Below are 17,199 nucleotides of genomic sequence, written 5' to 3'. Positions count from 1 at the left end.
TTGGTCAGCTGTTCTTCACCATCTGCCAGTTGCGGCAGCCAGGATGAGCTGCTGGGGCTGGGATTGAAGCTGAAGCCGTCCAGGAGCCAGTGGAGAGTCTTCATCATCGCAGATGCTCTCTTTTAAGTTCGAAGATCAGAAAGAGGAGAACAAACAGCAGAGTTTTTGGCTGCGGTACAACATGTGTGCAAATGTGCCCAAGGTAGATTTTTGAAAAAAAAGGGAAAGTGTTTGGTAAAAATATTTTCTTCTAAGCTCGTGAATTTGCGCCAAATCTCGAATACTGAGGTTTTACTGAACTGAACCTTTCCAACCTGTGTATTTCAACGTGTTTTGAATCAGGAGTTAAATCAATAAAGAGCCGTCAGGCCAGGACAGCAGGTCAGGATCAGAATACATCCTCCAAACAGGATCTGTAGGATTCATACATTTCACAGATCACCTAAGTTTTCTTATCCTCTCTTCACCTTCATCTGTTGATATTCCTGCATAAATTAATCACACTTGATCCGCGTTAATCATTACTTTATCCGAGCATAATTAGTTGGGGGTGACATCAGCTTAGGCACACCAATCTTTCTCAAAGATAATTCCTCCGAAGTTTTTTTTTTTTAGTATAGGTTGCTTTGACTTTCGGTGTGTATAGTACTGGAGAGAGATACATCAGTAATGATGAAGATAAAGCTGTTCCCGATGTGTTTGACTATGATCTCTTGACAGTGGTAAACCCCAAGCTGAAACATAAAGGCGCCCGGGAATAGATAAGGGCTCCATTGTTGACGCCTGAGACTCCCGGAGCCTGCAGGCATCCTTCCTGGAGGTTTGGAGGCTGACTGTATAGACTGATGGAGGCTGTTGCATCAACAGGAGATATTATCTGACTCCCGTCTCTTGCTGCCTGAGGGGGGGGAACTATATGTGAAATCGGATTGCCTCTCACTCTATTCAATCCCAGAGTGACGTCAAAAAGTCAACCACAGTCCTGCTCGGTGGTTAATGTTTAATGGACTTAAAGGACATGATTGCCTGTTGGCGCTGGATCAAAATTATAGAGTGGCCATATTCAGCGCCAGCATAAAAGGTTTGACACCGCACTCCTAATGACAAAAATGACCTCTGTCATAAGAGTGTGTCTGCTAAAGTTATTGCAGCCCTCCAATTTGAAACGTGAGGTCCCGGCGTCACAAGGGCACTAATTATGATTTTGACATAATCAGCTCACAAGAGCTCTCCGTGATTAGCTCAAATGGCTTCTAATGAAAATGTTGTTTCGCTTTGTTAACCTTGTGTGGCTTTAACACTCAGGTGTGAACAGTGTCGGATGTGGGCGGCATACATCGAGAGTATAAAACCCTTTGGTCTGAGCAGCTGTATCAAATCTCATTAGCTCCGATGCTGTTGTAACTGGGTTATGGTCGGACGGACTTTACAGCCTGGTTTACGGCCCGCTTTATGAAAATCAATGTCACTTTATGGTATATCTTACATATACTGTCAATAAACTGTTAACAGGTCATCTCATCTTTTGAAGCTAATTACATTAGAAAAGCGGTCATTTTTCAAGCCTCGTTTACAGGACGCCGTCGTGTTGCTAATGTTTTAATCTCTCTGTTGGGTATCATTTCCTTGGGACAGTCATCTGTTAGCATCGTCAGTGTCATTACTCAATATAATCAGTCGTACGTGTGTCAAAGCCACATGCTGCATTATATTTGTGTTGCCGTTTGAATAGTGATTTGTGTCACTTACTCTTGAGTGCACATTTCTATAACTCACCCCGTACAGTTGATGAAACACAACACAAAGCTGTGTGCGCTCTAACCGACCCTGCTGCCTTTGCAAGGATGACTCACTCATTACTTTATCATCATCTCGTTCACGCTGGGATGTTGTTGAACAACAAGAACGAGAGGGTGCGGGGCAGTTTGAGCTGAATCTAACTCTTTTTTTTGCAAACACCTCCGTCTTGTGCTTTTCCAGACAGCCCCGTACAACACCCGTCCCACATGGGAGCGCCCCAGCTCTCTACACCACATTCATTTGCATTACGCTGCAGCCCAAACTCCCGAAAACTGCATTAATCATCCTGTCTCTGCTAAGCTACTTGGGCAATTCAATTGGCTTACGTTTAGCCACATAATAAAGCATAATGGCATCCGTGCAGTGCAATAATTCAAAACCATTGATCTGATTACAAGCATCCTGCCCCATAATTCACAGTGTTGAAAATACAGTTATGGTTATGGAGATCAGGCAGACAATACTTTCGTCGCCCTCCGATCGACACAGCCCGGTCAAATGGGCATACGGTTTTAAAATTCCGCCCGCGCTAGCCGTGCATACAGTTGGCTTTTGAAAATCTCCACACTTTGTTGAACTCAAGAGGCTGTTATTACTCTGTCTCCTGTAATTCTTACAGACAAACCAAGGCCGTAATGAATGCCCAGAAACATGCGGCGTGTCTGCAGAGACCTTTAACATAATGTCATTAACAGCAAGAAATGGATTTTTCTCTGCCTACATGCCGGGCTGCACAGGTATAGACTGAAATAGCGACACACACACACACACACACACACACACACACACACACAAATCTTACATGGCAGAGTGACGGCGACAAGGAGGAAGAATTTCACAAGCTAAAACCGGTGTGAAATTGTATGAGACCTCTGGCTTCCATATCTCTGTTCATCCCACCTAATCTTTAGGGTGCCCAGGGTATTTTATAATGCCATGATATACAGCGCGATGGCAGGGTTTATGGGCTCAAGGATTTAACAGTGTGATCAGCCAAAAGTCAGACTCAAGAGCTACTGGGGAACATTGTTTTGCACCCCATGTAAATAGCTGCGTTAATTATTTTCCAGCAGCTGCATATGAAGATGGCAAAGATGACCTTTATCAGCCGGTGATCTACAATTATCAGGGATATTCCCTCTAATGCTTTTCCCTTTCTTATTTTTTTAGCTTTTCTTTTTTTCGGTGATCTTAACAGTCTTGTGATTAATGCGATGCCTTTCATATGCAGGGAATAATTATTGATTAGCGGGGATTCAATTTAGATGGAGAGAAATCTCATACCTCTGCAGCACAATGTAGTAAACATTGATCGTTTCGCTATCTATGTAGTGCTGTAAACTAATTTTTCCCTCTTTCGCCGGCTCAGAATTACACGTAGTGAAAGCGCTGCTCTTTAAACGCTGCAGGGCTGCAGCTCTCACGGTGTCGGCTAATCAGATGGTGCCAACTAACTGAGAAGAAGGACGGAGAAAGAAAAACACTTTCCACAATCAGCGCTGTCCCTTGCAGGCTTTTTGCTCTAAACAAGGACCTGTGGAGGATTGAGAATATATGTAATAAATAAATTGTCAAATCAGTGCGGTGGAGGTCAGCGGGAGCGACACGGGAATAGCAAGGTACTTAAAACAGGACACAGCAATCACTAACGAAAATGCCAAATTGTCAGGTAACTCGGTGGATTCGCGAGGAGCAATTGTTCCAAGAGTCCGATCAACACTTCAGAGTGGCAGTTTTGCGGCGTGAACTGATGTCGAGTGTCTGACTCTCCACAGGCCATCAAGTGCAAAGCGTATGCATGTATTTGTGGTACGGCTCTGCGTGCTCATTTCTGCCGGCGTATGGTGGACAGAAATTGCCACCGGCCGGGCACAGAATCAATCCCAATAACGCTGCATCTTTCAGGTATAGTGCGAACCTCTCTGACAACCTGAATGAAATGCATGCTCCACATCTCCAGGTTGAGACATTCAATTTCCTGCTGCTTCTCGGGGCAGAATGCTGCAGCGCGAGATCAATGCAAAATGACTGGAAAATTGCTAATGTTATTTAAATCAAAGTGAGACTGGAGGAGACCAATTATGCCATTGATTCAAGGCAATATTCCTAAGTGAGATGTCCCCAGGGCAATAACGTTATAATATTTGTGATATTATTAATTTTCTAAGACCTGCCCCATATTGTGTTTTTAAAAAACACATACACTTAGAGACCCAAACCACTTTTATCTACTAAGCCGCAGACGCTATAGTTAATGTGCTATCGTCAATTTATTCATTTGGAAGAAGAATTCCCAAGGCGCCGTAGAGGAGCTTCACAAAAGAGTATATACAAATTGGTTGTTGTTGTGGGGAGAGAGGAGATCTAAGGCAGTGACACACAATGTGATGCTATCCTGTGATGCCTTTGCCCCGATGCAGTTATGCATCTCGCAGCAGCGGTTTGGATGTATTTTTCATGTTTCAATTCCCAGTTGGAGTCTACCAGTGTGTCTCAAGGAAAGAGCTGTGAGATGATCGGTTACTGGGGAGAAATCAGGGGGGGGGGGGGGGCGCTGAGCACGTCCACATTGGAAAATCGACAGCGGCAACACATGTGTCAAGCGGCAGCAGCATCAGAGGAACACAGAGAATGAATCACAATGCCGGAGAGAACGGTTGGACTGTTTCTCTGTTTGCAAATAGACCCGGATAACTTTTCTGTCTCTACCCACAGAGGAGGGAAGAGGTCGGTGTTTCGTGGCCACTTTGTTTCCCTTTGTTCTACCGGGCCCGCGTGCATAAGTGAGGCCGCCAGCGCCGGGCCAATCTCAAATAAGGCTCATTTCAATCAAGCCATTTCAAATCAGGCGAGCTAAAGGAGAGAGAGCAGCTTTGCGAAAGGGCAAGGTTCGTTCCCCAACCTCCCAGACGAGCATCGGTATTTATTTAGCTGTGGCGCCTTAGACTGGAGTGTGTTATCCTTTCAGTCCCTCTGACGGTGAAACACAATAACCTTCCGAGAGACTGTCATTGGCCGTGAGAGCACGCAGGCAATGTTCAAAGTCCCTGATGTTGGAAAAGAAAATTAAAAATGTAAAAAGAATCCAAGGATGCAAATAGGTACGTGTGAACTATGCCTCTGAGAAGAACTGAGCTGAACAGGTTATTCTAATGCGATGCTACACTGCAGAGAGCGTCTGTCTCGGCGCTTCAGCTTTTAAGACTGTTAGAGACATTGCACTTGATTGATCACTTGTTTTGTGCTTGTCACGACAAAAGGAAAAGACAATACGACTTCTGTGAGACTTCGGAAGTCTGCGTCACATTGTCCAAGGTTTCAACATTAAATAAAACAATTATATGCTGTATATTTTTAAGTTTGTCAGTCTGTGTCACTAAAATCATTTGGTCCGTCAGTGTTAAATCATTTAAATCCTTGTGGACTCATGACAGTTTACTTGTCTAACAGCTGAGGGACTTTGACAATGCCTTTACCTCAACTGAAGTCAGTAAATGAATCTGTTATTCCTGTTCTGTGTAACACGGCGTCTGACTCGGTGACTGAATCTCTTCTCTGTCAGGGTATGTACTGTATAAATGTCAGCGACACGATGCCTTATTGTTTGACACCAGCCTGTGGTGTGGTGCCCCCCCCAACCCCCCAAACGTGGCTTGTAGCATCCCCCCCCCCCCCCCGCTTCCTCTGCTGCAGAAACAGTTACAGAGACGGAGCACCTGCCCCTTGTGCCTGAGCGCCGTTCCCAGCAGCTTGCTAATGTCAACCTGCCTGCCACGCACAGCGGGGTGGGTGCTCCAAGACAGCAGCAATTTTCCACTGCATGCGAATGAGACTGGAGAGCAATCTGCTCGGCCTAAGAGCCTCATAATCAGCACATCATTATCAGGAGGAGGGGGGGGGGGGGTTGGTGCATGGGGGTGGCAGCAGGGGCTGAGGAGGGAGGAAATAAAGGGAGGGAGCAATGGATGTCACCGAGTGAGCCCCTGGCAGCAGTGAGACGTTGTAAGACACAAGGAGAAGGGAAGCTGGTATTTGTAGAGCAAAAAGGGGCAAGGGGAAGAGATTCATGTCGGGACTAAGCACCGGCATAAAAGGGAGAGAGGCAGAGAGTACCACCTCCATTTGTACTGATGGAAGCTCGGACTGTTTCATGTTGTGCCTTCAAGACTTTCCGAATCGAATGGCACACATAACACCATTAAGGGAGAAATATTGTGACAGCCCTTTGCAGCTTCCGCACGCAACTTCAGGTGGATATCAAAAGGCGTAAAGACAACCAGAGCTTATATCACAGCCCACAGGTACCCTCCTCTTTTATGCAGGAGCTTCTGAGCGTTCAAACTTGCCCTTTATGCCCGTGTGATAGAGGAAGAGCTCTGACGCCGGTGAGCATTCGCGGCAGCGGCCCTGACATTCAGACTAATTCTCGCCTCACATTAAGTTGCTCAGGTGTAAGGCATTCCCTATGCCGTCCGTCCGGGTAATGGTGTGGGCTGCTCCTGCTTTTAACCGCACCACAGCAGAGCCGGGGCCTTTTACTGGGGCCAGTGCAGAATAAATAGATGCACAGAACACGGCTCCCATGCTGCCACTTTACTTTTAGTCTGTGACCCAGTTAACACTGTTATCCTTGGCAGCAAAAACACACACAAATAAAAAAAATATATAACTATTCGGGAGAGATTTTCTTGTCATCAGGTACTTTTTTAAATCCAGGCTTTATTTGTTTTGAGGAGGGGGGGGGGGGGGGGGGGGGGGGGGGGGGGTTAATGTGTCAGCAATCAATCAGAGCTGTCTAAAAGGATATATCTCCTACCAGTTCCTGCCGCATGGTGGCACTAGCGTACAGAGCACTCGGGGTGGCAGGGTTCAAGTTGCGCGCACTGCTACAGTCTATATGGTGATCAATTCATTAAAAGAGAAAAGCTGAAGGCATACAGAGACCACCCCTGCAGGAGCACAGCACAGGCTGAGGGAATATTTTGTTTTACATGTAAAGGAAAGAAGGCTGGGTGTGTTTAAACTTGCACACACACACACACACACACACACACCCCAGTGCTGGCCACGGGCTGAATGGAATGGAGAGGTGCCATGCAGAACGCAGCTGCTGAGGAACGGTTTCTGTGTAGGAAACACGCAAACAATTATTTTTCTTTCGTCAAAAGACTTGTGGAAATTGTCGTTTTACTTCAAGTTCTCCTCCGCAGACATCCTGTGAACTTGGAGACATCAAACAGTCACCATGGGCTCTTTCCTCCCCGTTCCATTTTACGCACCACTCTGTGATGCATGCGGGGTTTATTCGGGGCAGTAAGAAGATGATGTCAATATTCCGTCTCGCGCACTTGACAGCCGAGCAAATTCAATTGGACTGACTCCGCCTTGCTCATGCGAGACTTGTCCACGGGATCCTCATAGTGCCGCGTGCCCGTCTGCGTGCCCGGTGCTCTCCGACGGACCGTGAGCTCCATCCAGTCTCTGCGCGCGCTCTCCCCTCCCCCGGTCACTCGCCAAACCGCCAGTGAGGAGCGGTGTGACGCACAGGACCGGCAGCAGACGGGACTCTGCCCGGGAGTGTGTGTTTGTGTGTGTACGAGAGATAGTGAGAGTGTGAGTGCGGGGACACCACTGAGCAACATGTTCCCAGCGTGGAGACGGGAAAGGCGCACCGGGGGCTCGATGGTGGCGCCGCCGCGGACCATGGTGTTTACAGCCGGACAGGTCGGACAGGTGTGGGTCTCCTGTTGGATTCTGCTGTCGGCGACTTGTATGCTCGGAGCCAACGCTCAAGGTAAGATGCGCAATTTCTTTAAAAGTCACATAGCTGCTGTTGTTGGGGGGCGACAAGAGAGACGCACCAAAAAGTATGTGATCTGCAGGAATGAGGAAAAGCTGAAAATACCCAAAACTGTTTTTTTATAAAACCAAACTTAGACCAGATGGCCGATTCACCTGGCACACACTACATGATAAGATCCGTTATTGTCACATTTCCTATGACAACAACGTGTGAACTGTTCTCCTCAGCTCCATCACATTCCACACTGCAAACACAACAAGCTGCTATCTGCAGCCTCCGAATGCTCAACAAAGAGCCCAGCCTGCACAAGTAGCCTGCACACCTGGACACCAACATATTTGTTATCAGCCATGTCACATAATATCCACCCAAAGACTTGTGATTATTGTGACTCTAAAATCTTTATCTTATATACACTTGAATAATTGATGGTGATTTCATGGTACTGAGAACCACATTTGTTCATAGGACCTGTAAAAAAACAATTCTGCTCTCCAGTGAAATCTGTAGAGGAGAGTGTCCCAGCTGAGAAGCCTCAGAATATATGTTTTACAGCCTGCACTGAGCCGCCCTCCTCGCCTTAAAGGCCACCTTAATAGCCACAGGCAGTCATTAACTTGTATGAATATGACTATGGCAAAGTGAAGCAGGGCCATTATTAAAGGCTGTATTACATTTGCCTAATGTCCACCACCCTCCTGCTCTCTTAATCACCTGCTGGGAGGAAGTAATGTGCTACAGAATTAATAAATGAAAAACATTTAGGCCTTGTTCGTGTCCGGCACAGTCAGATGTGTGTGGATAACGGCAGAGACAGGATCCATACCAATCATACAATTACTGTGAAACTCGGTGTGGCTCGTCACTTGTCGCCCTGTCAGTGGATGACCTCGACCTCTTGACCAGTGAGGTGGTAATGGGACATACAGAAGATGCTTGATAGAGACTGAAAGCCAGCCAGGGCATATCCTCCCTGCCAGTTGTCTCATAAGCTGAAGGTAAGTTGACAAAGAACAGAGTGTATTGCACGGGCTTTAGTGAATTTATTTAGCAGAATTGCTATGTGTTCACATAAAATGGCTTTTAACCTTATGCTTCAGAATTCAACCACAAGGTCGGGGTTTTTATTACAGAAGGCCACGCAGAACCACAAAGGAACGATGCACGTCTGTCATACGAATCCCTGAGGCATTTGCTTCAATAGGGCCCAAGGGAATTAAAAAGCATTCTATTAGAAGTGGATTCATATGAGAAGTGGCTCCTTTATGCACTCCCCATCTTAAAATCACAACGCTCTGTGCACCAAAGTGCTAAAAGTAGCATAATCCCTTTGCTTGTTTGTCTTTGAACAGGTTGCGTTCCTCTAAAGTGCTCCTAACCTTATCTGAAAAGAGTCTCAGGCGTCTCTTATTATGCAGGGCACAGTTCCCTTTGCTGTTATTGCCATCCTTTTCTCGAGCTGACATGCCTCAAGTCTAAGGATCTGCTGAGCGCTTCGAGGCTACTTCACAGGGCTTTACCTTTCCTCCCCAAACAGACCTCGGTCTCATCCTTGCAGTTGGTATTCATGCCCCTTGAATGTTCCCCGGCTGCGCATTAGCATTTCTGAGAGATTCCCCCCCTCTGTCTGCCTGCTCGTTTCAATTGAGAAGGACTTCCTCTATGGCGCGCAATCGCTGCTCTAGGTTCTTTAGTGGAGACGCAGTTGCAGTCTTTGCAAGGGAGCCACTCGTCATCCAGAGAGGTCTTGTTCTTGTAAAGAAGGAAGCAGATCTCATCCTCATGGGGCATCAGTGTTTCCAAATGACTGGCAGTGAGGCTGTGCCTGTGCATAAAGTTAGAGATGCTGCAGTCGTTCCCCGCGAGCGCAGGACCTCTGAGGATGTCATAAATTAGGCGATACACAGGCACATCAGGCCCCCCGAGGAACCAGAGATAGCATGTACTTGTTTTTCATCAGGTTCCTACTGAGGCTCCGGCTGTGCTTAATACTCCAGGCTGCTCCATTGCACAAGAGGATACCTGATAGAGTCCACGGGGGGAACCTTTCTCCTGCTGCAGACTGCTCTCAGCGGGTCATTTTAGGACTCATTTAGACCCCATCATCGAAATACGAAATAAATAGATGTGAGGTTTTCTCTTTCTTCACCTCACGGCGGTCTCTATCTGCTCACTCCCCCTGAAAGCCTCTGCTGCTGAAATCCATCCGTGTGTGTCCTGTGAGTGACTGTGTTTGTACATCTTGTTGTGTGCGTCGGGGAGAGTGCCTGCGTGTGCTTGCTGACGCTTATGCTCCTGTCTGCTGGGCTTTAATCTAGAGAGCAGCATTGACATCCCGCCAACCAGCAGCTGCTATAATTTTCTGGACGCACATTATTATGCAGCTTGACAGCTGTCAGCCATTTCCAAATCTTTAAATCTTATGATAATCCGCCATGCTTACAAAAAAGCATTTGTTTAAAACACTCCGAATCCGTGTGTGATTAAAACTCTCTGCTCTAATGCAGGCAGCGGATCATAATTCATCTCCAGTACATCAGTGGCGCACCAACATGCTCATGCAAACACATCCACAGAAATATAGAAAAATCAATGGGTACAAGATTACACAACTCCATCAAGAGAAATATAATACAGTTTTAATAGAATCTAAGGCATCTCCTAGTTCCATAAAAGACTGATGACAAACCGGGGCAGTACACGCCCACACGTACAAGACTCCAGCACAAATAATAGAAGGCTTAAGCTGTTCTGCATGTAACTCCACAAAAGTAGACCCACATACTCACATTGATGCCACATGGGCCTCAGGCATCTGATTTTAGACACGATGCTAAATCCATGTGATGAAATGATTGCATTCCCCTAAACTTAAAGCACTTTCATGTGTTCCAAGTCCCATATGGGACAGTGGAAGTGCCGCAACCTCTCCGCTGCCATACCATAATTACACAATACACACCGCGCATATTCATGACATATGCATCCCCCTGTTTGGTGGGATGTAGTTAATTAAACGTGCTGCCTACTCCAGAGAGCTAGCAGATGTCCGCTGAAATTTGGACTGAATGCTTGTTTTCTTGGCGACGTGGATCGAGCCCAGAAAGGCCGCCTGGTGGCTTGCATGGCCTCAGGTGAAAAGCGGTGGCAGCCCGACTCCCGAATCCGACTCCGTGTGTGTCTCCGGCGCCTGCCTCCCCGCGTCTGGCTGGTTGGCTGCTTTCTCTTTGCCTGCCAAATGCTGTCTACACATGTTTATTCGTGTTGCCACAGGATGCTCTACTCACCAAGATGGAACATATCACAACTGATTTAGGAAGAAAACAAAATAAAGATCTGTGCTCACTGGCAGCAACATTTGAAATAAATTAGTGAAAACGCCTGATGCGTTTTCAGATATATAAATAAATAAATAATGGTTTAATTACGGGAAAATAAAATGCAAGTGCCTCAAACATGTTTAAGGGTGACAAATGATTATGATCTGCTTTATGGTTGAAGATCAAACCGCTGCTGTGCTGTCAACGTTTTTTTTTTTAGCTTCAGGACTCCTTTAATTGGCTCAGTCGAGCAGCAAAACAGCGTTTATAGTTTATAATGGAAATGTAATCAAATTAACTTGTACCACAGGGTTTTGGCATTCACCCCTTGCCCAGTAATTGCCATTTGCCCGGGGGGCTATGGTAATGGCTATTTGCATGGGGCCCAAAGTCCAATCTCCTGCCACGTGTCTGTCGTGCATATTAGGGTCACTGACTGAAATTGTCACTTCTGCTCTTCTTCGTTGTGCCAGTGTTGAGTCCTTAAGAATGCAAGGTATCCTCACCCAACAAAATATGCATTTTATTATGCACTTTCTCTCACTGGGATGTAGAAAGGTACGGGCTACTCAGATTAGATTTTTCAATAACAGCCGCATTGACTGAAGAGGCAAGTTTCTTTGGGGGCCACTTTTAATCACACAGCTGAGAGTGGTTTTGTTTCCATGTCTCCTTGTTTACTGATGAGACTGAGTGGAGAATCGCTGCAGGGGGAAGCAGACAAATTCTTCACATATTAATTCTCCTGGCTAAAAGTCTAATCAATCTGAAACAGGACCGGGAGGCACCTCTTCAGCTATCACGAGCACAAAGAAGTATCTCGGCGCCGGCCTTGAGCTGGGACAGAAATGGAAAGAGGAAAAGGACCTTGGATAACCGGTGGGAGGAGGGAGGGGGGGGTAAAGATTGGCTTTGTTTGTTTAATTTGTCTAATATCATTTAGACGAGGGACCAAAGATGTGGTTGCACGCTGCTTAATTCGGAGTATCATTCTGAGGAGCCATTCGGAAAAAAGCCGTCAAAATGTTGTCATCGCTGTCCTCCTGGGAGAAGAGGGATTGCACCGAAGCTGTATTCTTGGACCATACATCTGTCTTCGAAGCCCCCCCCGAGCTGTTCCATGTAAACATTTAAACAACACAAAGGCAACTCACTGAAAGCGGTGGGGAGAAACAATGCTTTTTTACAGCATAACGTGTGCACTGAATCTCTGCTCTCATTCAGCGCCCCCCCCCCCCCCCCTGGGGACCGGTGAGTGTATTCTCGTGCTGTGAATAAACGGCAAAATAGGCAAAAACAACTCTCCTAAAAACAACCAGGGGTACGGATCCATGTTTCCGTTAAACGTTCAGTTGAATTAATTGACACCTCGACCTTCTGCTCCATTCTTATCTGAATTGACACAACCCTCGGTCACTTGGTCATGCTCCCCTTCCGCCACCAACGAGATGGAAGCGATGGTATTGATAGTCACGCCAAAACGTGCTGTTCCCTTTAATTCAGATAAATGAGACAGGAAACATTCTACGTTGCCCCGTAACATATGGAGCTTGTTTTTCCTACCACGTCTCCTTTGTCCGTCCTATCAAAGCTGTATCTCAGTTGAGTTTGCCAACTCTTGCCTTGCTGTGTGAGGAGAATGTTATTTTCTTCTTGTATCAACACCATGCATGGAATTGGAGTCAGGGGTCAGCGGGTCGGCAGGGCTGGCTCAGCAGAGAAACTGACTCAGTCTGTGGCATACTTCCTCTCCACTGGCAGGGTCATCTCTGGAAAGATGTTCTCCATCTGCAGGGCTGAGTTTCCTGCTCTGCTCAGGCTAAGCTTGGCAGAAGGCCTACCAGTCCCACCGGGGGTCCTGGCAAAATGCCTCCAGCTCCATCTCCATGCCTCGGGGTCACTATTGATTAGGGCCAGAACTCTCATTCCCCACCGTCCTGCTCTTGGCCACATGTGAGCCTATATCATGTTTGATATAATCTTTCGCATTTTGCACCTGCCTTCTTATACCCTTCCCCTTGATAAGCAGAGCCTAATATCAGGCCCTCCACAGTCCTGTCACATTTTGACAGGGCTCCTCCTTCACTGTGAACAAATGGCTCGCAACCAAGCTACCGAGGGACGTCAGTGTGGATTTTACAGCCTGGGACATGCAACGGAGATGAATCGAAAATAAATTCCCACCTAAAATCTTGTTCTGCGATGCCTTCGTGTTTGTTGATGAGGCCTTCCAGTCTGGCACGCGTGGCAGGGTAGAGGCTGCTGTCGTTGTAGCGTGGCAGCGCTTCAATGTACACATATCTTTGATCACTGTCCTTGCCGCTAACATCGGCAGCGTGTCAGATCAAAAGTGTGACGGTGACGGGAGCTGACAGCAGAACTGCCGGCTGCAGCTCTACGGCTCGTGTCACATCTGGATTCCCTTTCCCCGGCCCCTCAGCACAAGCCATGAAAGCGCTTCAGGTGCGAGACTGAGAGCATATGGCGGGATTCGACCTCGGGGGAAATCCCAGACAAAGCCTTTGTCCGACACCGAATGAAAGGTTGCTTAATTGCCCTAAGGCAAATTGGATAAGGAGAGTTATGTTGAGGGTTTAAAAACAACTTGAACAGGTTAATTTTTTTTGTTATTCTGTCGTAGTTTCCTGATTATTTATTAACTGAGATTCTTTGATCTAAACACTTCAAGTGTACGGGCGGGCGATGTGATCAATATATAACCGTTAGTATGCTTGTAGGAGTCCATGGTCTTTTTATTTGTGCTACAGACTGTGACATTTTATGACATTTACATCGTAACGGTTCCGGGTTAGTTTCACAAACCGACAGAATAGTACATTGATGTGTTGACAACTGAATTGTGTGATATGTTTTTGAAAAAAATGTCAGCGTGAGCTAGTTGCGTGGTAGATGAAGGTCTGGAGCCAGAGAAGGACTCGTGTCAGCGGTGTGGACTCTGCACAGTCAGATATGTTTCAAAGCAAAATTATTATCTGTACACGTTTTTCGGCCAAAAGTCGGTCCCTCTGTTTCACTCAGGTCAGTGCAAGCCCACTCATCTGTGTCACACAGGGTTTTCAGGAACACAAACAGTTATCATTGATCAACACATTAGAGCAGTTGGAAAAATGCCATATAAGCAGCATACAATGGAACGAGGTGACCGAGGTGGTTGCATTGTATTTAGCTAATGATGCCATTCAAACGTGTGGTCAATGTGGGATTCAAGAAACTGTTGCAGGCGTTACGTGGTCTGTATCGGTCTTGGCCTTAAGTACAGTATTGTGTTTCTAACAGTGCACATCAATACCTCCATCCATCAATCAATCAATCAATCAATCAATCGGACTGTATTTGTATAGCACTTTTCATACAAACAGAGAGATGGTGAAAGCTCGACCCATCCAAGCAACCTCATAAATTTGCAATGAGGGAAAACTAAAAGCAGGGAAATGAATTAATGAAGTAATAAAATGCTGAAAAAGATTTGAACACATTTCAAAATGGCAAATGTGTGTTAAAAAGATTGTGATATGAGGTTTTGGGAAGGTTGCCCATTGCTAATAAACTACATATTTGGCCATAAAGTCCGAGGTCATAACATTTTCAATTCAATGCAAAGAAAATTATTGACGAGTCCAGTTTTACTGTCCCTAATCTGAACACGTGCAATGAACAAAGGCTCCAGAAGAAAATAGGGGTGGCCTTCGAGCCTGGCTGCCTGAATGATACAAATTATGTTAGCGTACAGTACATACAAAAATCAATAGAGCCGAGCAGCTCTTATTGAAATCAACAAATTGAAAAACTTGTGGTATTCACTCTGCTTCCACGTTCTTACAGGATTAATAGGTGCATGGCCATGGAGAGCCAGTGTTTGACGATGAAGCATGAATCCGCCAATACGTAAATCACGTCCGCCGTATGTTTCTGCCCGGAATGATTTAGAATCAGTTTAGGAAAGCTCCTCAGAGGTTAAGCGGGAAGTCTGTGGTGCATTGCACCTCTGAAAGCAACCAATACTGACAAGGATAAAAGAGATCCTGTGCAGATGCATATGACTATTTATTTTAATTTTAAAGACAGCCCGAATGAGGAATCCAATAAAAGTTCCTTTGTTGCTTTAATGCGTGTTAGCCGATCCCCAACCATGCAAGCGACTAAAGAGTTCACTTATATGCATATATAATACACTTTCTTCCATTAACACATGCATCCACACACACACAGATTGTTTCATTATCGCTAATGGAGCTTTCTCAAAAGACCAAACCAGTCTTTGAATGCCGTTTTCAGCACAACTCGTGAAAGTGGGGCACGGCCACTGTGTCTCGTGTGAATAGACGAAATCTGAACCAGTATTTTCAGTGTTCTCGGCCGGTCCTCTGTGCAGAACACTTCCCAATTTAACCTGTCTCCCTGCCATGTTGCGTTCGCTGCCAGCTGCAGCGAGGTGGCGGAGAGAGGGGGATAGAGGGAGAAATGGAATATCGCTGTGGACTTTGTGAGGAGGCAAATGGGAGCGGGGTGTGGCGGCGGTGGCTCGGTGGGGTATTGATGAAGCAAAGAAAGGAGAGCGCTGCATCAGTGGGGTTGAGATTGCTGCGGTGTACAGTAGCACAAATCCTAAATTCTGAGCAGATCCGACGGCAGCTAGGAAACAGCTGACAGTAAAATGGGGGGATCAGAGGGATTAGTGGGCCCAGTTTGAGCCCCGAACAGTAACCCTTCCCCTTCTCCCACCGCCAGCCTTTTTATACATTCACCCCTGTGTTTCAGTGGCATACTCAGCCTGTTAGACACAACCCATCTCCTGTTATCCTCCCCCGAGTCTAATTGTTTAAATTGGAATCACCCTTTTTTTTTTTACATACACTTTAGCTCTTACATACTCCCACGGACAGGAACATTTTTAGAAAAAGGTCACAGTTTCGACATCAGGAGGGAAGCGGGCTCACGCACACGCACGCGCACGGTGCTACCCTAAGTGCAAATGCCCACACACAAATAATCCAGACAAAACAAAGACATTGGCTCTGATGGAAGAGGCTGCACATGTCAGACGCAATCAGCCCTGCCGTTCGTGATCTGAGTGAGATTTCCTGTCACCGGGGCTCGAGACGCAGCCTGTTTAATTCTGCAGGGGACTGCCGTCTCCCGAATGCCTTGGTCAGTGTCTGTTCTGGTTTCAGAGCAAGAGAGACGTACCTCAACTCGTAAGCCCAGGCGGCTCCCGTCGGGGCCACGTACTGTACTGCACCGGGAGGACTTTCTGACAATGTTGGCCCCGTGTCTCAAACACTGGAGACGGAGCGGAAATGTGAGCACACTCCAGACCGACGCACGGCTTTACCCGAGAGAGCGAAGCCAAATCGGATCTGCATCACATGTGACAAACATATGACGTTTCAAAACTGATTTGTGATGCCTGACTTAAGCGAGAGCACTATGGCAGCCACAAAGGCAGGGGGCTGGCTCTTGTTGTTCCCCCCCTCGGCTGCCAGGGGCTCCGAGTTGCGGTGCTTTTGCCCGGGGGCTTCATTTCGGTATCATTGTCCTCGGAGCTTTCTCAAATTGCTGGTCAAGCTATTTTAATTCGCAACTGAGAAGCTTTCAAAGAGTTATTTCCTTGTTCTGTAAAAAGGAAACGTTTGAGCGTATATCTTAATGTAGCAATGCTGGACATGTTCTTCGCCTGTGGGAACGGCAGAAAAGCGAGAGTCGGTGGGATTGTATCAGTCCAGTGGAGTTGCTCTGGCCGATGTTTCATTTCATAGAATTCAATTAAAAACCTTTATTACCATTTGTGTAATCACTCGAGGGGTCGCCGTCATTAAATTACGCAGAAGGAACTGTGAGAAATCACCAATCAATTTTGTGCTTGTTATGCTCATCCGCTTGTGTCTTTCAAACGCTTCCCAGCGAATTTAATTGTGAGGGAAAAAGCTGCGACGGAAAAGTTAACGGTGGGGTGGTGAAGGAAAAGAGGACAAGGACATGGCTGCATAATGCAGGCATAGGAAGAAGTACTACTCTGTGGACAATATGTAATCACCTCAGCACAGCAGCTACCTCTCGTCTTTTGTTTTCCTCCGTGGGGCCTGCTCAGATTCTATGTTAAAGTGGATGAAACACTTTTTCTTTTTTTTTTTTTGCCGTCGCTGCATTAGCGAGGAATAGTGAAGACGAGACAAGGTGAACGACAGAGAGAACACGTCCCCCCCCTCGCCAGCTTCCCTCCGAACACGGACCGGAGAGCTGACATATGCAAACTCA

At 46.5% G+C, this 17,199-nt stretch overlaps 1 protein-coding gene across 1 annotated transcript in view; it reads left to right on the top strand.

Moving 5' to 3' along the window:
- Positions 1–7,440: 7,440 nt before the first annotated feature.
- Positions 7,441–17,199, top strand: part of sdk2a (sidekick cell adhesion molecule 2a) — an 86,542-nt gene continuing 76,783 nt past the window's right edge. The window contains exon 1 of the mRNA XM_053444401.1: positions 7,441–7,594. Coding sequence (XP_053300376.1) covers positions 7,441–7,594 — 154 coding nt within the window. The remainder of the gene's footprint in view (positions 7,595–17,199) is intronic.

The sequence above is a fragment of the Pleuronectes platessa genome, chromosome 16 (assembly GCF_947347685.1).
Source record: "Pleuronectes platessa chromosome 16, fPlePla1.1, whole genome shotgun sequence".
NCBI lineage: Eukaryota > Metazoa > Chordata > Actinopteri > Pleuronectiformes > Pleuronectidae > Pleuronectes > Pleuronectes platessa.
This window is presented reverse-complemented; position numbering and strand designations above follow the sequence as displayed.